The 21331-nt window shown below is 41.9% G+C and overlaps 1 protein-coding gene across 1 annotated transcript in view; it reads right to left on the bottom strand.

Moving 5' to 3' along the window:
- CACNA1I (calcium voltage-gated channel subunit alpha1 I) overlaps positions 1-21331 on the bottom strand; it is a 284889-nt gene that overhangs the window by 13150 nt on the left and 250408 nt on the right. Inside the window, exons 28-30 of the mRNA XM_044455382.1 lie at positions 20502-20572; positions 6354-6432; positions 1137-1258 (exon numbers count right to left, since the gene is read on the bottom strand). Coding sequence (XP_044311317.1) covers positions 1137-1258; positions 6354-6432; positions 20502-20572 — 272 coding nt within the window. The remainder of the gene's footprint in view (positions 1-1136; positions 1259-6353; positions 6433-20501; positions 20573-21331) is intronic.

Here is a 21331-nt window from a genome sequence, read left to right as displayed (position 1 = left end):
GACCTCTCTGGGGAGCGCATTCCATAGATTGGGCGCCACCGCAGAGAAAGCCCTCCTCCGAGTACCCACCCTCCTAATTTCCTTCACAGAGGGTTCCCGGAGAAGGGCCTCTCCCACAGATCTCAGGGGGCAGGCGGGCATATATTTCTAGTGTATGAGCCAAAAGTCAGACACAGTTAATGCTCAAATGGGCTATCTCTTCATTCCATCATATATGAATGGGAAGCACTGCTGCAAACTTTGTTTTTCTGCCCCAATACACTATTGAAGAATGCTCTCCTTTGAGAAATATATTTCATAGGACTGGGGATTCAGCATGAAATGCTACTCATTTAGGTGACAAGAGTCTTTGTCATTCTTTCCTGACCCAGTTGTTATTGTTGGACTATAATATAACTTGTCAGTGGAGAAGATGATTATGTGAATGGATGAACTTCTATGAAAGGAACTAGGTAGGGCTCATGAGCATTGGCCATACAAAGTCTATCTCAAAGAGCCTGATCCAATTTCATAATTGTACACTATTCTGCACCTACTTTCTGTTAAGGTGGTGCATCTTTGCTTAGCTTTAATGTAGTAATGGAACAAGCCCATTTCACAAGGGACACATTTGCACTGCCCCAATTAATGCTTATAGGACCAAATGGCAATAGGCTTAATGCGGCAAGCAGAATAATCACATTGGCTGATGCCAGGGCTCTCCCAACTCTTTGTCCTTTCTTCTTGCTTCAGGAATTCAGATCCCACACAAGATCTAAGAATATGCTGAAATTCCACTGATGGTCCCAAGATGCAAGATCTGCTCAACTACTCAATAAAGTCCCAACACTTCTTGTCATATCTATATATTGATGGCCACAGACTGGATGCCCGAAATCTTCCTCAATCCTCACATTTTCTTCCATATCCCCCCACCAGAAAGCTGCTGAATTATTGCAGAATTACCACAGAATATATACGGCCTTTCCTCATTATCCAGATACTTGAAGCTCGCCAGTTGTTCCTAACAATATCCTTCCCCTCCCTTCCTTTCCCTCCCCACAACTCACACATATGCACAAAATGTGGAACTACTTCTGTTTCAGGATACTGCTTCCTGGGGCATGAGAGGTGTTTCCATTAGTGGCCCAAGTTACCTTCATGATTCCATTCCAATTGTCACCAGTTGAAACCTGGAAAAGTGTCAGGAAAGCCATCCCAAAATTCTCAAAGGTGGCATGACGGCTCATACCCTCACAAGGGTTATCGTCATTGCATACTGGAAAGAAGGGATTTATTAGTGAAAAAACAAATGGCTGTATTACAGCATAGCAGAGAAGGCTCTAATGATTCTGACATTATATCTAAACCCACATAGAAATAGCTTTTACACAGTGTTATTGACAAACAAACTGAGGAGTCTGAAATGACCAAAATCTGATTACCGCCTGAAAACCAACATGTTCCTGCAATATTTAATGTCAGCCACTAGTTATTTATTTATTTATTAAAACATTTCTATGCCGCCCCATTCGCCGAAGCCTCGGGGCGGCACACAACATAAATTAAAATACAAGAGATAACAATATAAAATAAGTCGCCCTGGCCAGATAAAATAAGCGAATAATATTAACAATTAAAATGATGCTTAAATAAAAAGGTCGTTGCCTGGCACCGAAAAACAAATGACGGCGGCGCCAGGAGGACCTCTCTGGGGAGCGCATTCCATAGATTGGGCGCCACCACAGAGAAAGCCCTCCTCCGAGTACCTACCCTCCTAATTTCTTTCACGGAGGGATCCCGGAGAAGGGCCTCTCCTGCAGATCTCAAGGGGCGGGCGGGCGGGCAGGCGTATATGGATGTAAGCACTCCTTCAGGTAACCAGGACCCAAGCCGTTTAGGCCCATCCAATGGCCCATCTTCTTTTATTATTTGAAAGGACCAGATATAAATTTCTTTACTGTCTTTGGATCCTACACTGCAAAAATGCTGTTTCTGCATCACCTTTAAAATTAATGGACTAATAGCTTACACAGGCAGTAGTTGGCAAATGTGCTGGAGCCAGATGTTGGTGCCAGCAAGACTGACAAAATAAATGTTTAAATTTCTAGTTGACCTGATATTAACCAATTCCCAGCTACAACTTTATACAACGCCTGTTCAAGTGTTGCAGTGAGGTACTATATACTACAAGGAGCTCAGTGCTTCAACCTAATAATTCCAGAAAGCATGGGCACAACTACTGAAGGTCAGAAATTTAGTTTGTGGGGTGGTGGGAATCCATCAGATTTCCTCAGTTCCCTCAGCTGGGCTCCTTTCCCTCTGTCCCAATTCCTCCTAATGCCAAGCATTCACATGGGCATCTGGCAGGAAATGAGTAAAGTTTCCAAGGCCAGCTTGTAAGCACCATCTGTGCACCCACAGTGCAACTGGGGTTCTGCTTCTGCACATGCAACTTAGGGGCATTACATAAAAATTATGTACTTTGCATACTTCGTGCAAGGACACCACTAGCATGCCCAAGCATTTGCCACCTTGATCTTCCTGGCCAGCACTGAACATGGGAAAGAAGTTTGGTGAGCACAGGAGGTAGATTTTGGCCTCATCTTTGCATCTCTAATCACAACCATGTCATTAAGTCAGCATCCCACTCTTGCTCTGTCTCCTCCATTAAATTTTTCTGGAATTCTAAAATAAAAACTCTTTTTGGTACAGAAACCACTTCTTAACAAACCATAGACAATAGAATAATCTATAAAAGCTCTCTTTCTAAAATGTATAAAAGTTGTGACCAGCAATCTATTGTGGGAAGCCGAGTTTCAAATCTTCTTCAGTTATAAAGTTTACTGCATCATTTTAGACAAGTCAATTATATCCTTCCAGGGCTTCTGTGTGATTCTGAGCACCTTAGCCAACGGGTGAGATACACATTTGAGATATAAATGACACATGTACTTCAATGCTCTTGGCCTTGAGAAAGTCTTCTGGAATTAAGATTTCTGAGAATATGTTCTTCCTCAGGCGTAAACTAGAGATTAATTGAAATTTCCACCATAGCTTTGCAGTCTCATCTGTAGGCTGCAAAGTTTGACTGTCCTTTGTTAATACATGGAAGCTTTGGAGATGGGGGGAGTTTGCCCAGTGGACTACAGCAGGGTGAAGGAGGCATGTCCGCTTGCTGCTTAGGAAACGAGGAGGATACTCCTCTCTCCTCTTGTGCTTCAGCACGGTGAAAGAGCACTTGTCCACTGACTTGCCAACTGGTGACTCTGCTGTACAGCAAAACATGAGAACCCTTGCCCAGTTGCCAAGGCAACTGCCTTTCCTTTTTCTAATGTTATCTTCGAGATGCTGGATCATGGCAAGGGAGGAGACTGCTGCCCAATTGCTTAGACCATGGTAGGCCACCTGGTGCCTTCCAAAACATCTGGAGGACACTGGGTTCTGTACCTCTGACCTAGACAATTGAATAACTCTCTTTCTGTACCACACTGTGCAGACTGCAGCCTGGCACAGGAAAAGAAGGAAGAGCTAGTTGCCTGGCTGCTGAGGAAACTCTCTTTCATCCCTTCCTATTCTGTGCTACATCCACTTCTCCTGTGGCTGCTGTCGTTTGCAAATGGAAAGACATGAGAGGAATGAAAGGCCTGGGTGCTTGTCAGGAGTGGGAGGTATCGCCCCAGCCCATCCAATTTGGACTGAAGCAACAGCGTGAATGTAAGATTAGCTGACTGACTGGGGCATTGAAGGAAATCCAGAGCAATTCAGAGTTCTTTAAGGGTACAATCCTATGCCTGTTTGGGGAGAAAAATGTTCTGCAATTCTCTCTGTTTCCCATCCAACATGGCTGGTTGAGTAATGCTGCAAGTTGCAGGGCTTTTTCTGGCTAAACATGCTTAGGATTGCACCCTAAAAAGATAATAAACTGAGTTTATTTAAGCTTTCCAGTATTGTGACACTGATAACCTAGATGGATATCCTGGCTGAAAACATAGTGTTCAATTGAAAATGTTGAATAACCTGTTAACCCTAACCTGTTTCAAGATCTGGAGACTATAACAGTTAAGAATAAACAGAAAAAGTAATGGGGTTCCCTAAAGATCTACAGCAGGGCTGTATGTACATAATTATGTAATTATGAAGATAAGTATTATATTGTATAAAGTACCATATACACTATTATAATAAATCCATGTTAACAACAATAATGTGATATCTCCTCCCTCCTCCTCCTCCTCCTCCTCCTCATCACTGCTGTTGTTATGTTATGTCTCTGACTTACGAAAACTATGAATGAAAGCCCTCCAAAATGTCCTGTCCATGACAGCTCCATTCAGCTCTCCCAAGTTCAAGCTGTGACACCCTTTATGGATTCAGTCTATCTCATATTTGGTCTTCTCTTTCATCTTCTGCCTTCAACTTTCCCTAACATGATTGTTTTCTCCAGTGAATCTTGCTTTCTCATGATGTGCCCAAAGTATGACATCCTCAGTTTTGTCATTTTTGCTTCTAGGGAAAGCAATGGCTTAATTTCATCTAGGACCCACTTCTAGTTTTGTCTTTCTCTCTGTCCAAAGTATTTGCAAAGCTCTCCTCCAGTACCATGTTTTGAACACATGATTTTCCCCCTGCCAGCTTCCTTCATTGTCCAGCCATACCCATACATTGTGATTGGAAATACAATAGTTTGGGTGATCTTGACCTTGGCTTGGATGATCTTGACCTTCCTATACTTCTACATGTGCATGGTACTTTATGGAGTAGGATAAACAGAAAGAAGGACAGCTGAAGGGGAAAAAGCGAGGCTTACAGAAAATCAGGAGCATTAGAAAAACTAGGATAACTCCTTGGCATTCCAGGAGACTCTGCCACTGACCTTAAAGTGGCCACTGGGTAACAAATAAACTTCAAAGAGAAATTTGAATTAAAATTTGTTAAGAATTTGTCAAGTGGTTCAATTCTATTGACAGAAGTTAGAATTAAGACAAAGGATTTTTTATCACCCTGCACTTGTCAATTGGAATACTTAGCACCAAGATAATTGCATCAACAACAACAATGGCACTGTGAATGATTGTTACTGTATTTTTTCATTTATTTATAAAATTTGTATGCCGTCCAATTACTAACGTCTCTGGACGGCTAACAGCATAAATAAATTGATGACCCACTCTGGCTGCAATTAATAAAATACAATAATAAAATTTGATATTAAAACTTATTAAAATATTGATTAAATAAAAAGGTCTTAACCTGGCGCTGAAAAACATACAATGACGGCACCAGGCAGACCTCTCTGGGGAGCGCATTCCACAGACAGGGCGCCACTGCAGAGAAGGCCCTCCTCCGGGTACTCTGTCTCCTAACATCTTTCACAGAGGGTTCCCAGAGGAGGGCTTCTGTTGCCGATCTCAGGGGGCAGTATTTCTGCATTTAATTCACTCTGACCTTACTATTTATAATCCCCACACCCACAAACCATGTATACTCTCTAAAACCCCCAAAATTCTCCATAATACTCCGTGCATCAGATAAAGTAGGCTACAGTCAGTGAAAATGTATGCTAGAATACATGTATTAGCTCTTTGTTTGTTTTGCTGCAATACACTAACATGGCTGGCTCTATGGATCTTTTCCTGAGAAAAGTTCTGAGATTGTTCTTATCTTTTTTGCATCTCCTTAGTAAAAAAGAAGGCCACCTTGCAGGATCCTCTGTCCTCCACCAGTCTTTTGGATGGTGGCTGCCTTATTTCTTCTGTAATGCCCTGGAATGACACTATATCTGGAGGACTTTGGAAGATGCAAAATGGTGGCTACTGTTGACACTTGTCAAATAGAACAAGAATCAGTTACTGTTACTAATGATCCACAGCCCTGAATAAGTGGAAGATGTTGTCAAAATGTCCCCTAATTGTTTCTCCAGAAACAGAGTAGAGAATTTCATGAGGCCATTTACACACAGCTCTACTTCTTTCTGTAGCATTACCATTTAACAATCTGAAACTGCTACAAACTACCCCAGTGGAAAGAAGTGGTGGTGGGGGGATCAAGGGATCTTAATAGTTAATCAAGTTAACCTTAATGACACATGACATGAATGTAGCAGACATGAATAGGCCATCAGGGGTTCCTCCTGATGCTGAAAAGAGTGGTAATATGAATTCTGCATTTTCCACAATGATTGTGCATTTGTTGCAAAATGCAGTGGCACTCTGTGGAATAGGACACGCATGATAAATCCCATAACCTTATTGAGATTTCTGAATAGGATTAAGATAATCAGAAATTCATTTCTGTTATTTGGAAATGTGGTGCCCTGTGGAAATTATCCATTCCTGCATTCGTGTGACTCATCTCTGTGTTAGAAAACTTACCAAGTTTCCCAAAAAGCTCCACTCCTAGAGCAGCATAGATGAAAAAAAGGAGCATAAAGAGCAATCCAAGATTCCCCACCTAAAAGTAAATCAAATGTACAAGTCAAATTCAGGCCAAACTAAGCCACAGTAGGCAAGAATCACTTCAGGAAAGAAAGTCTCTTTAGAGGCTTTTGAATATACACACACACTGAGTAGTTCACACTGGCTGCTGTTTTGTACCATTTGATCCATATTTGAGAAGCACTGGGAAAAACAACATTCTTGCTGTTTGCATGCTTTTGAAATGATTCAAACAATGGGCACATTCATATGACAAGCAATTATGGCTTTTAATTTTTTTTGTCTGTCATGTCATCCAAACCCCATCATGGTATTTCCATGTGGTTTGCTTGGTTTTGAATAGCCATGAGCAGAACCAATTATGTGTTCTATGGTTGCTTGGAACCACAATTGCTTGTTGTGTCATCTGAAATGGAAAACACAATTTGGTGTAGTACTCAGACCAGAAGCACAGAGCCACTTGGCACACTTGCTGAGTGGCTAAGTAGAGAGTGCCACTGACAGCTCCCATTGGACATAGCTGGCACAGATGATCCCACTCCTCCTGCCTCCCTCCCTCAAGATCTTATTTGAGGTAGGGGTGAGCAGTCAGATGGTTGGTGCTAGAAGAAGAGTGTAGGTGTGGCAAGACTCCACTGGCCAGCAATGCCCAGTTGAAGGCTGCGTGCTGCAGCACGTTCCCCCATGCTGTCCCTCTCATGTGAGCAGCGAGGTGAGACGCAGCTGGGCAGTGGTGCCTGCACACTGCAATGGATACCTCTAGTGCTCTGCTTTCTCACTCAAGCTTGCCAAAGAGTGCAACTGAACTGGCACTGGCTCCCAAATGCCTCTCTGGCAAGCCATAAGAAGACCAGGCAGATCAATGCTGCCTCCTCGTCATTGCTGCTCATGGTACCTCTTAGGATATCAGCTGGAGGACTGAGAAGGAAGAAAATGGCAGATGGAGGAGAGTTACCATTTTCAGCCTGATCATCCTTCAGGCATATTCATGCAAAACACAGGGCCTGGTGGAAAACTCACAGTATTACTTGCTGTGATTGTGAATGCTGCAAATGTATTTATCAGGATGCAATTGGAGATGAAGAATGTTTGGGTGAAGGGGCCAATTATTGAAAAGCTGGATGAAGGGGCTGCTGTCCATACAAGTTTAACTCCATGCTTAATGTGTCAGCCCCAAACTACTAAATTTCCTTTAATCCAAAGGGATGGTAATGGGCTGCCAGAGCAAATGGCAGAGCTTGCAACCCACCTACCATTTTTGCAACTTGCCCTGTTGAAAATAAGCCTTACTGAACAACATCCAAAAAACAGCATCTGAATGAATACATGGAAGGATTTCATTAACCACTGAAAAATGTCCATGGTGAACATTTTTGCAAGGATTAGCAGTGCGATCTGAGAGAAGTGTCTTTGGTAAGGGGGTGAGAAATGAGAATGCTTAATCAGAGTCTTGTGTTCTAGAAGATTGCACTACTCAGTTATATTTTCATATTCTTACCAGCCACTTTGTACATCAGTTAACATAATAGCACTTGGATTTTAAACTGAACAAATGTTTTTTTGGAACTGCACAGCAAAAAAAATTCTTCACACATTCAAAACATCGCTAGTGAGATTCAAAATAAAGTATTCCACAGTGAATGCAGGCTTGCAGAAAGTATGCCCTGAAGTGCTCCTTTGGTACACAGAGCCTGGATAAGAATTTCCGCTACATTCTCAGAGGGAATGATCCTATGGTGCCTAGATGCTGAAGAGCAATTGACATGCTTCTTTTGGTGCTGGCTGTGAATGGGAGGGAGGCTGAAGGCTCAAATTTGAGCCCTTAGGTCAGAGTGCTGTCTCTGTCCTTGGAGCTAGGAAAACAAACGATCTTATGGCCCCTGTGTAGTATCATTACTCTCTGAGGTGGGGAAAGCAACTTTGGAGGGGGACATTATGGGATGCAGAGAGGGAAGGAGACTGGAGCAGGTGTCCTGAAGTCACTGTAGCCTCCTTTCCCCACCCTTTGAGATGCCACCGCTACATGGTCAAAAGTGGTTGTCTAACAAAAATTCAGAACAGGAGAAGCAAGGAGACAGAGATCACTTCCACTGCCCCTTCCACTCTGCATTAGATGATCATGGGCTGCTGAGTCTGGGGTCGTACACTCATCTGCATAGGACTGCACTCTTAAGCTATGATGTACAGCAATTGCAAGTGTTTATAAGTCCTTTGCAGTACTAAGTTGCACCATTGCCATGGAATTAGGACACATAGGAAAAAATAACTCCAAGGAAACCACAACTGAGCTACATTAGAAAGCAGCAAGACACCTACAGACAGAGCAGAAGCCTCAAAAGAAAGTGAGCCAAGATACATAGTACAGGTCATATCACACATCATAAGTCATCTTAATTAATTTATTTCCCCAAGTTTATCCTGTCCAGTAACCTAGATATCCCAACTCTTTCTTCCCCAGATTCACCACCCATCCAGATCCTGCCTCAGATCAATTCTTTTCCTTCACCATTCTTTAGCAATTCCTTTCCTCTGGCTTCAGCTTGAAGTGAAGGTGCAGAATCTAAGATGGTGCAAACATTTCCCCACATGTGCAGAAGAATTTAAGGAAGGATTTTTAGACAAACACAGTTCCCATGAGGACAAAGACCTATATGTCCTGGTTTTGCCAAAGTATGATAATGGATGTTCTCAGGACAGATGCCTTTGCACAGTACCAAATTTCTTGATCTAAATACTATCTGACTAGGCATATTTCACGGCATCTGAAAGTATTTTAACAAGGGCTATTATTCTGTTAAGAAGCTATCTTTTTTTAATGCACTACTGAAAACAAAATGATTGTTGTAGATTTCTACCTTGCAGACTGCAGTTGCAGATTACAGGATTAAAGCCAGTATCAAACATTACCCTAGCAAAAAACCTTAACATGGAATGCACACCCAGAGATTATCTCTGGGTGCTTCCAGATGAGACTTTTAAGGCACCATCACCCTGCTTTATTCACTCAATTTTATGGGGCAGGCAGATGGTGATGTCTTCAGCTCAGAACTCTCCTTTCTTCCACTTCTGTCTTTTTTCTTATCAGTGACTAAGACTCACTAAGAAAAAAAAGCTGAAAGAACCACAGAATGCCTTCTCAATGGAAACAGCAGGAGCCCTCCATCTGGCAGCAGACTCAGCACCTGCATAGTGCTTTGGACATTTTGGACATGGTTGGATCTTCTCCCTAAGCTGATCAGTGATATAATCAAGCCAGCCTCCCAGTGTCTCCTGGCACAAAGTGGTATGAGCAGTAGGCATGTGGGATGACCCTAGGTATTCAGTTAAACAATCAGGGTGGCATATAGCCTGTGTGTCTCCTGCTCTGATGCTGTTGGCATTGCCATGTGCTTGGAGGGGCAGAGGGACAACTGGAGAATTGAAACCAGGCACCATCTTGGATGTTGCCCCGGGGCAGACTCAGACTGCTGTCCTAAGACCTGTCTCAGGCAGGCAGGCCGGCCAGCCTTGTGGGGCCAGAATCCTGCTTTCAACATCCAGGCTATATATGGCCCCATGGTATATATGATATTAAGCCTAAGCAAGTCATTAAACAATCACCATGGAATCTGAATGCTTGCACCTTTAACAAATATGCCTAACATACAACCCTCAAACTGCTAAGTTCTTCTTTATTCAAAAGAAGGTTGAATTAGCTTACTATTTCAAAGAAGAGAAAATACACACTTCAACAGCCTGGCTAAGTATACGAAGAGATCATGTCTGAAAAGCACTTGGTCCAGGGATGCCTTGAAAGGTGAAAGAAAGGGCATAAAGCAAAATATCTGGAGGAGAGTAAGACAGGGGGAAAGGATCTAATTTTGAAGTACTTGTTCTGCCAGAGTTAATAAATTGTTGAGGAAAATAGTGTTATGGATAATTTAGCTGTCCCCTGAAGAGTCAGTGTGCAAAATATGGGAACACAACTCAATCACTTAAGTACAGAATGTTTTACTACTGTCTGGAGTGAAACTCTCAATGTAAACTTAACTATGGTTTCATTTTTGGTGCTGCTGTAACACAACTTCATTAAATTAAGTTGCCTTTTGCTTTCTTTAAAAAAAGAAGACAACACTATGCTTTTTAGACTCCTCAGGTCACTACCAATCGCAAGCAGTTCAGAAATATGTGGAATGTGCAGTTAAAGAATCTTGGGGTCACTGTGTTGCAGTGGTTCTCATCCCACCTGAGAAGGTAGGTGAAGCAGACAGCTCTGAGTGGCTGATGCTCCACTCCCTGGCCCTGAGGATGCTGTAGATTCCTTCTTATCCCTAGTGCTTTGACATGTCTCTGTGCAGCCACAAGGAAGGATTCCTTGTCATTTTGGAATGCAGAATCATCAGCATGCTGATATTTTTTCCCTCCTCATTGAGCCCAGTCAGATTCTGCTAGAAATTGGATGCAGATGAACAAATTCAAGTTGAATCCTAGAAAGGTGTGCTGATGATGATAGGGGTTCCAAGTACTAACACAGCAAGTGTGTATGGCTTTTACAAGTGCATTAGAGCATTACACTCACTTGGAAGGTGTAAATATACCACTTGAGGAAGTTCCTGCATGCCTAGTTAGCAGGTGGCTAGGAGTGCTTTTCAGTGGCAGGCCTACCTTGGAGATAGTCATCTGTTTCCTAGAAACTTTGGAGATAGATTACTACCATCATGGTCTTGGCAGGGTTGCTCTTGAAGATGGTCCAAATTCTTCAGCTTGTACAGAATTCTCCTGCTGCTTCCCAGAAGATCTTTGATTCACTGAGCATGTTACTACAATTTTGGCTCATTTTCACTGACTTCCAGGACTTTTTTTCTGGGCCAAGTTTAAGAGGTTTTTTTAACCTATAACCTGCACACAACCTGAAGGAGCACCTTATCCCATGGGGGCCTTCCTGTTCTTTAAGACCTCCAAGAGTGGTTTGGGGAAGGCTCACTCCAGGTTCCTTCCTTTGGAGAAGTTTAGACCTAGTAGAGCTTTTTTGTGGTAGCATCATTGTTAAGACAGAGGCTTACCAAGCTTCAGGCAGTTTTAGGTGTGCCATCAAAATGTCTGTACTTTCTCAGCATCTGGAGTATCAAGTATAGCAAGGGTGTGGTTCATTTCCCCATTTCTTCTGATGGTGTCCCAGTTTAATGCTGGTTTCTGTGGATGTGTCAGTTGAATGTTTTGGTATTTTTATTATTTTAAAATTGCATTCTTCAATTTGCCTTGGGTGTCACCACCACTTTATATAAATTTTATGAATGATATTGAATGAAATAAATGCACTTCATTATAAATAAATATTATTTCTCTAGCCTAACCAGCTAACCCTAACCATTAAGGGAATTTCTGGGATTATAAATTAGTAAATTAAGCTAGGTCATGCCTGGGAGAAGGGAAAGCAATGCACAATTTTACCTCTTGAGGAATGAATACATGAATCTTTTGTATTTAAATAAATCTGAATTTAGAATTCAGGGGCAAGAATCACTGTGCCCCCCCCCCCCAGTTCCCTCATTTGTGTGCTGAAGATACAAATCTTGTATGGTGGTACTTATCTTGATTGTGGAAGGAGTGGCCCTTGTGCCTGCCTGTAGCTGCACACACACAGCAGCAACACAGGAGGTTCAGTCTCCGTTGTGGAGCAGAATTGACAGTCCTGTATTATACAGCAGTGAGTTGGAAACAGGGTGGTGAGACCATGCAAGGAACTACCCAAGATATAGTCTAGCCTTAACTCATTCACATACAGAGACAAGTTGTCTAGACAATCAAATGACATGTTTTTCATTCTTAGACAAGAATAGATGCAAGAAAAGATCCCTATTTCAGGATCTGTGATCGGATTGTCTATGATCAATATATCTTTCTGGTGCCACTATTCCATCTTCTCCAAAGAAGCAAAGGATGGTGCAGAAGGAGAAGCCCATTTTCCCAAACCGCTCATCCATTGGGGGAATTCTGCCTACTCCTTCTGACATGATACCCATGGGAGGGAGAGAAAACGTCAATTACTAACATTTCTTTGGAGCAGCTGCCTTTTGCAAGTCACGCAAATCCCCCTATCCAGCTGCTGGCTTTCAGGTGACATTTCGCTACATGCAAAGCAAAGCCCAGACAGAGGAGGAGGCATCACTTCTCATGGGACAGGAGCCTTTATAACAGATTAAGCCAGGTGTAACCGCATGCAAAAAGGAGGACATCCTAGCATCAGTCAGCCAAACCTTTTCATATTTCTTCTTTAAAAACAAAAACCTTATCTAAAAGTATAAGGTTGGAGCACCAAATAGTTATATAGAAATGAATAAAAGAGAAATGAAGAAACATCAAGCTATATATTGTTGTTGTTGTTAGTCGCGACGTCGTGTCTGACCCATCGCGACCTCATGGACAAAACTGCCCCAGGCCTTCCTGTCCTCCACCATCCCCCGGAGTCCACCTAAGCTCACACCAACTGCCTCAGTGACTCCATATAGCCACCTCATCCTCTGCCGTCCCCTTCTTCTTTTGCCATCTATTGTTCCCAGCATTAGGCTCTTCTCCAGAGAGTCCTTCCTTCTCATTAGGTGGCCAAAGTATTTGACTTTCATCTTCAGTATCTGGCCTTCTAAAGAGCAGTCAGGGTTGATCTCCTCTAGGACTGACCGGTTTGATCGACTTGCGGTCCAAGGGACTTGCAGGAGTCTCCTCCAGCACCACAATTCAAAGGCCTCAGTCCTCTTGCACTTAGCCTTCCTTATGGTCCAGCTTTCACAGCCATACATTGCAACTGGGAAAACCATAGCCTTGACTATATGCACTTTTGTTGGCAGGGTGATGTCTCTGCTTTTTAGTATGCTGTCTAGATTTGCCATAGCTTTCCTCCCCAGGAGCAAGCGTCTTTTAATTTCTTTGCTGCAGTCCCCGTCTGCGGTGATCTTGGAGCCCAGGAAAATAAAATCTGTCACTACCTCCATTTCTTCCCCATCTATTTCCCAGGAAGTGAGAGGACCTTAGTTTTCTTAATGTTGAGTTTCAAGCCAACTTCTGCACTCTCCTCCTTCACCCGCATCAAGAGGCTCTTTAGTTCCTCTTCACTTTCTGCCATGAGAGTGGTATCATCTGCATATCTGAGGTTGTTGATATTTCTCCCAGCAATCTTAATTCCAACTGGTGATTCATCTAGCCCCGCCTTTCTCATGATGTGCTCTGCATATAAGTTAAATAGACAGGGCGACAGTATACAGCCTTGCCAAACTCCTTTCTCAATTTTGAACCAATCAGTGGTTCCGTGTCCAGTTCTCACTGTTGCTTCTTGACCTGCATATGGGTTTCTCAAGAGACAAATAAGATGGTCTGGTACTCCCATCTCTTTAAGAACTTGCCACAATTTGTTGTGATCCACACAAACAAAGGCTTTAGCATAGTCAATGAAGCAGAAGTAGATGTTTTTCTGGAACTCCCTAGCTTTCTCCATGATCCAGCGTATGTTGGCAATTTGATCTCTAGTTCCTCTCCCTCTTTGAAATCCTACCTGTACTTCTCGGTCCACATACTGCTGGAGCCTAGCTTGTAGGATTTTGAGCATCACTTTGCTAGCATGTGAAATGAGTGCAATGGTGCGGTAGTTTGAACATTCTTTGGCATTGCCCTTCTTTGAGATTGGAATGTAAGCTGACCTTTACCAATCCTGTGGCCACTGTTGAGTTTTCCAAATTTGCCGGCATATTGAGTGTAGCACTTTTACTGCATCGTCTTTTAGGATTTTGAATAGCTCAGCTGGAATACTGTCACCTCCACTAGCTTTGTTGTTGCTCAGACTTCCTAAGGCCCATTCGACTTCACATTCCAGGATGTCTGGCTTGAGCTCAGTGACTACCCCATCGTGGTTATCAGGGACGTTAAGCTCTTTCTTGTATAGTTCTTCTGTGTAATCTTGCCACCTCTTCTTAATCTCTTCTGCCTCTGTTAGGTCCCTGCCATTTTGGTTCTTTATCATGCCCATCTTTGCATGAAACGTTCCCCTCATATCTCTAATTTTCTTGAAGAGATCTCTGGTCCTCCCTATTCTATTGTTTTCTTCTATTTCTTTGCACTGTTCATTTAAGAAGGCATTCTTATCTCTTCTAGCTATTCTCTGGAATTCTACATTCAATTGTTTGTATCTTTCACTTTCTCCCTTGCCTTTCGCTTCCCTTCTTTCCTCAGCTATTTGTAAAGCTTCCTCAGACAGCCATTTTGCTTTCTTGCATTTCTTTTTCTTTGGGATGGTTTTAGTTGCTGCACTTGTACAATGTTGTGAACCTCCGTCCATAGTTCTTCAGGCACTCTGTCTATCAGATCTAATTCCTGAAATCTATTTGTCACCTCTACTGTATATTCATCAGGGATATGATTTAGGTCATACCTGAGTGGCCTAGTGCTTTTCCCTACTTTCTTCAACTTAAGCCTAAAGTTTGCAACCAGAAGCTCATGATCTGAGCCACAGTCAACTCCTGGTCTAGTTTTTACTGACTGTATAGAGCTTCTCCATCTTTGGCTGCAGAGCACATAGTCAATCTGATTTCTGTGTTGACCATCTGGTGATGTCCATGTGTAGAGTCATCTCTTGGGTTGTTGGAAAAGAGTGTTTGCTATGACCATTGTATTCTCTTGACAAAATTCTACCAGCCTGTGCCCTGCTTCATTTTGTACTCCAAGGCCAAACTTGCCTGTTATTCTGGTTATCTTTTGGCTTCCTACTTTAGCATTCCAATCCCCCATGATGATAAGGACATCATTTTTTGTTGCTAATTCTAGAAGGTGCTGTAGGCCTTCATAGAACTGGTCAACTCTAGCCTCTTCAGCACCAGTGGTTGGGGCATAGACTTGGACTACTGTGATGTTGAATAGTTTGCCTTGGATTCGAACTGAGATCATTCTGTCATTTTGGAGATTGTATCCCAGTACTGCTTTTCCTACTCTTTTATGGACTATGAAGGCTACTCCATTTCTTCTGAGGGATTCTTGCCCACAGTGGTATACCTGATGGTCATCTGAATTAAATTCACCCATTCCTGTCCATTTTAGTTCATTGATTCCTAAGATGTCGATGTTCAGTCTTGTCATCTCTTGTTTGACCACATCCAGCTTGCCTTGATTCATGGATCTTACATTCCAGGTTCCTATGGAGTATAGATCTTTGCAGCATCAGACTCTCCTTTCACCACCAGATACATCAGCAACTGAGTGTCCTTTCAGCTTTGACCCAGTCGCTTCATTCTTTCTGGAGCTACTTGTACTAGCCCTCTGCTCTTCCCCACTAGCATACTGGACACCTTCCGACCTGAGGGACTCATCTTCCGGGGTTTTCATGGCAAAGATACTGGAGTGGGTTGCCATTTCCTTCTCCAGTGGATCACATTTTGTCAGAGCTCTCTGCTATGACCTGTCCATCTTGGGTGACCCTGCACGGCATAGCTCATAGCTTCATTGAGCTACACAAGCCGCTTCACCACGACAAGGCAGTGATCCATGAAGGAGCTATATATTGTACATTTACATATATTTACATATATAAATAATAGAATAGACATACTGCTTACCTGTAACAATAGTTCTTTGAATAGTCATCTGTGCATCACACACATGGGGTCTGCCTTGATTCAGGAAGTTTCCATAGCTCAGAAATTTTTGGTGGCAATGCTCCTCTACCTTCAGATCTCTCCTTCTGGGGCTGAGGTGACTACAGCTGGATCCAACAAAGCGTAAGGAGGCAAAACCCTTAAGGGCAAGTCAAGTAACAGCACTGGAATCAGCATCAGAGCTGTTGAGCACTGGAGTGCTCCCAAGAAGAAGCAGAAAAATGCTCTTCTCCTTTATCTGGTCTAAAATTGGCTTTTTTGGGACAATGTTGGACAATGTTTTGGCTGCTGAGGCAGCAAGAGATCACTTAGGTATTGGGGGATCTGTTCAGACCTTGGCTGGAGCTGGAACAAATGCTGAGGGAGAAGGCACTAGTCTAACTAGTGATTAACTAGAGGTTAACTCCACAATGATTACAGAAAAGGAAGCCACCCTTGGCAGGAAAGGTATTGTTGGGCCACTGCAGTATAAAGAATTCCCACTGCTGTTAATGCTCCCTTCCAGAAGAAAGCCTTCAAATTCAGACCTGTTTTCCCTGGGCTGCTTAGTAAAGACTTGGCAGTGTGAGCAAAAATCAACAATGTGTCCCTCACCCAAGCAGAATAGGCAAATTAAGTGGTGGGAATTTGCTGCCATACCGAGCATATTTCCAAAAGACCATACACTTCTCAGATGAGAAGGAACAATAGAAAATTGCTCCCAAACAATAGAAAATCCTCTCTCAAAGAATGAGAAAGTTGTAAGAAAATTAAAAAATGAAATGGGTGAAGGATAATTTGATGACTGGAGCAAGTCTAGTGCTTTCTCTTGAAGAGGAAGGAAGAAAGAATCTTTGTATGAAGGGAACCACAATGCTGGTTGAAGAGGAGTGGTGGGAACAAGCAGGAACCTGCTAGCAATATATGGTGGGGGAGTTTCCTGCCAAAGATCTCTCAACTATGGAAACTTCCTGAATTGAGGCTCTGTGCAGGGGCAGAGTCCATGTGTGTGATGCACAGAGGCCACAAAGAAGAACTAAATGCAATTGTTCTGTTAACAGTATTTGCCATTCAAAGCAATAGTTGGAGGGTTTGTTTTTTCCATAAGTTACAGATGGGCAACTGGCAATTCCATTCTTCAGGAGTATCTTGTCTGTGTCCAACCTTCTCTCAAATATTTGTTTGCTTTTCTTAGGTATTTTCTTCTGCTGTGGAACTCAGGGCAGCATACCTGGCATTCCAGGACAGGAACCAATGATGGAAACCAGACCTGCTTAGTGTCAGCAAGATGGCTGCATTTCGTGCTTTCAGATCATACCCTGGTATGCCAGTTACATTCTCATCAATTGGACCATAGGCTAAAGAGTTTTGTAGCCCTACTCTGCACTAGGGATGTTCAAGGTCTTCATATGATCTGCATTTTTAAGAGACCCATTCATTCCACATATTCATGTAATATGCAGATCAGAATGAAATTATTTTGGGTTTTACTCTTCTCCAAATGTTGCAATTCTTTTCCTGGCTTAAAATACATACTAAAAGCATATAAATGCACACAAAATGTGTATTTTAGCATAACAATATGTTAAATTGTGCAAACTTGCATGCTTTTTGAAATTTGCAGATTGATGCAGCCTTATCTCTGTCCCTACTCTGTATACCCCATGAACAGCAGCAGCATATTCTCTTTATATGTCTTCACTGCTTGTGCCGTATAAAGCAAAATGGAGTGAACAGTTGATGTGCATCAGAGAAGGGACCACAGTTCAGTGACAGAGCACCTGCTTTGCATGCATAAGGTCCTGGGTTCTAGCCTTGCTTTCTCCAGGTAGCAGAGGAAAATCTTCTGCCATTGAAGGCCTGGAGAGCTACTACAAGTCAATGTTGACAAGACTGAGCTAGATGTGCCAAAAGAGTGACTCGCTATATGACAGCTTCTTATGATCCTCTCACTAACAGTAGTGTGATCTGAAATCTTTGCAGAACTTTCAATTGTAGATGGATAAAATAGATGCTATACACAGATGTGTATACAATTACTCTGTGTGATATGTGTATAAATAATACTACATTTTACAGAAGGTGTAAAATCATCATGACATGGGATTAGGAGAGAATTATAATCACCCTGACACTTTATTCATATGCCTTTTTCCTACTCCAAATTGCTCCCCCAGCTTTTCCTCCTGCAGGGATTTAGGTGTATGTTTTGCTACATATATGTTACAATCCTATGTATACTTACCTGGAGTCCATCCCACTGAAAATAGGACAGAACTGAGTAGACATGCACAGGGGTGCACTGCTAAAATTTCATAGGGTGGGGAATTATTCTGTGGGATGGAAAAGTCATTAAGTGTCTCTTTCGCTGTGATTCCTCCAATCCTGGTTATTCCCCTGGAAGTGCCTTGCATAGTTTCAATGTTTCATAGTTTCATCAGGCTATTATATGATCTAATTTGGCACTGACAGTTTTTTGAAAATATGATTTCTAGCCCTCATGACCGAAGAGAAAGGGCAAATTTGGTGAACACACATATTACAAAATATCTGGAAAAATATATGGCCTTGGGCAGATTTCTTTGTCTTCTGCCATTCCAGTCCTAACCAAAATATGTTAGATACTGCGAATCTTGAAACTGGAACTTCTGATGTAAAATTAAGCACTGTTATGCATTGTTATAATATTGTTGTGCATATTACTTTATGCAATATTTACTTTGAGCAACAAATGTAGGTGTCCTTAGAACAGAGAACATGCATCTCTAGATAGTGATTTAAAACAAAATAAGATAGATGCAGCAGAATAATTTAATGATGGATAAAAGCAATTAAATGGGGCACAAATGAATCGAGGAATCTAAGGGATAAAGACCTAATTACCTGAATAGTGTTTTTCTTCCTGAACTGTGAAATGAGTGAGTGGAGCTAATGGATGTTAGCTTAGTTGAATAACTGCAGCATTTTTACAAGTGGCAGGCATGCTGAATCAGCATGATTGATTCATACAGTTCATGTAGAGATGCAGCCAACTGTTGCTAGTCCAGAGGGGCCCTTGTTGTTACGTTTTTTTGGTGCTCGTAGAATGGGACAGGACATGAAAGCTCTCTAAGCAATCCTCTGCTTGATGCAAGAAATCATAGTTATAGCATCCACAAGATGGGATTTCCCATCTTTGAACTGCATCCTGACTTAATCATGCATAGTTGTTGTTGTTGTTGTTGTTGTTGTTGTTATTATTATTATAACATTTCTATGCCGCCCCTTGCCGAAACCTCGGGGCGGCTTACAACACGGCTTACAACAGTTTAGACTCTGAAATCAGTGAGACAAGTTAAACACAATGAACTTAAGTCATGTTGGTTTCAGTGGGCCTACTGGAAGCATGACTTAAATTTGCAGCCATTTTTGCATTTTGTTGCATTTTGTACTGATCATGGCATAGTGTTTGGAGTAGCAAAGGCTGGCATGAGTGATATGGGCTGAGCAAGTGTCCATTATACTGGCCTATCTATTTCCCTCAGAAGTACAGTGATCACTGGAGATTCTGATAGGAGAGAGAGAGAGCAGTGTAATTTCTAAAGAGGAAAGTAATGATATACAGTTCTATGAAAGTTGCAAAATTTCAGAGTTCTATGAAAGTTTCCATTTCACCTCTTAGGAAACTTGATTTTATAAGTAAAGTAGAAATGTGCATATTCAAATACACCAACATATTTGGTTCAGTAAAAGATGTCATTTCAATATCTTTTTAAAATAAGGATGGGACATTATGTGGGACTGGTCTGGGTGTAGAAAACAACTGACAGAAGAAAGGAAGGAAAGAAGAACAAAGATTTGTCATTAATATTTTAGAAAATTTAACAGTTGCAATGCAATCCTATGCATGTTTACTCAGAAACATGTCTCATTGTGGCTGATTAGGTTTTAGTCCCAACCTAGGAAGTTCAGGACTGCAGCCATAGGCTACAACCTGCAGTTACATTTTTCAGAGTAAGTCCTTCGAATCCAACTGGGCTTCCTTCTGAGGATACAAGCTAGGGCTAAAAATAGTTAATGTCTATTTTTTTCTACCTCAGGTGTGGATCAGTCTATTTAGAACTAGATCCATTCTGCATGTATTTTATCATAAATTCCTTCAATTTCTGCACTACTGTGCTATTAAAATGCACACAGACTTGAAAAGGTACATGTGGTTTTGTACCTAATATTATCCCAAGTACACATTTTTGTATGAAACATTGCATAATATATGCATTCTTGTAAGCCATTTCCGAGCCAAAAACACCATTTGAAATTCAGATAAGTGCACAATGCAAAGAATAACTGTGTTTTGCCTGATAGGTCAGTCTGCTTAGAAGTGCAGGCCAAATAAAATCCTGCCCTATCCTCAGGTACGGCAGCCTCAGTCCATCTCCCAATTAAACTTTTTGCACTTTTGAACTAAGCAACTTGTGCAGTATTGTGTATAAAAAGAAATGGCTTTTTTTACCTGCGGTAGTGCTTGCACAACTGTGTCCAATAAAGCTCGCATCCCCGTTGCCATCTTCAGCAGTTTCAAAACTGTCATAAGAAAGAAGGCCAAGGGCTGATTCATTTCTAGGGATTTGCTATTCACAAAGGAGCAGCATGCCAAAGTAGTGATGCTTTTGCTGATTCATCTCCCAGCATCTCATCTTGTACTCTCCATTATTCAGTTCCTTTTACTTTGCAGCCACCAATCCTGGTACTGTCCATTGGACCTCTTTCTACTTTTCTCTTGCTTGACGTCTTCTACATCTCTTGTTCATTTCCACAAAACCATGCATGTTTAACCTTTCTCCCACTTTGACCACCTTTATCCCACTTTGAAAAATGCTATTTCCCAACAATCAAGATGCTGAGGATGTGCATAAGCCTGCTATTGGTTACCTGTGCTTACAGGAACTTTAGTTTCCCAGGTCTCCTGCAACGTTACTAAGGACTGAAATTATAGTACCAGTGACCTTGACATCCACAATGTTCCTGCAGCACCTATTAAAGGTTGAATCAGCAGCCCTCTTACAGCTGCTTCACTAAGGAAGTATTAGTGGGAAAAGATTCATTCTTATAGAAACCTACATTTGAGAAAGGTTTGGCTTGACTCTTTATTAGCATGACAGTTCCTACCTAGGGAGATTCATATTCTGAACACCCAAACTCTTAACTCTGGTGACATCTCTTGTAAGACCCAGGTAAATGCAAGGTTAATGCATCTGGCAAAACTCTATTCTGACTACTGCACCATTAGTTGGATGTGGAAAATTTGGAAACAAACAGTCCACATACTGTTAGAAATAGAAT

Source organism: Varanus komodoensis, unplaced genomic scaffold, assembly GCF_004798865.1.
Source record: "Varanus komodoensis strain SLA01 unplaced genomic scaffold, ASM479886v1 scaffold8, whole genome shotgun sequence".
NCBI lineage: Eukaryota > Metazoa > Chordata > Lepidosauria > Squamata > Varanidae > Varanus > Varanus komodoensis.
Note: the sequence above shows the minus strand (reverse complement) of the source record. Positions and strands in the feature narration are given on the sequence as shown.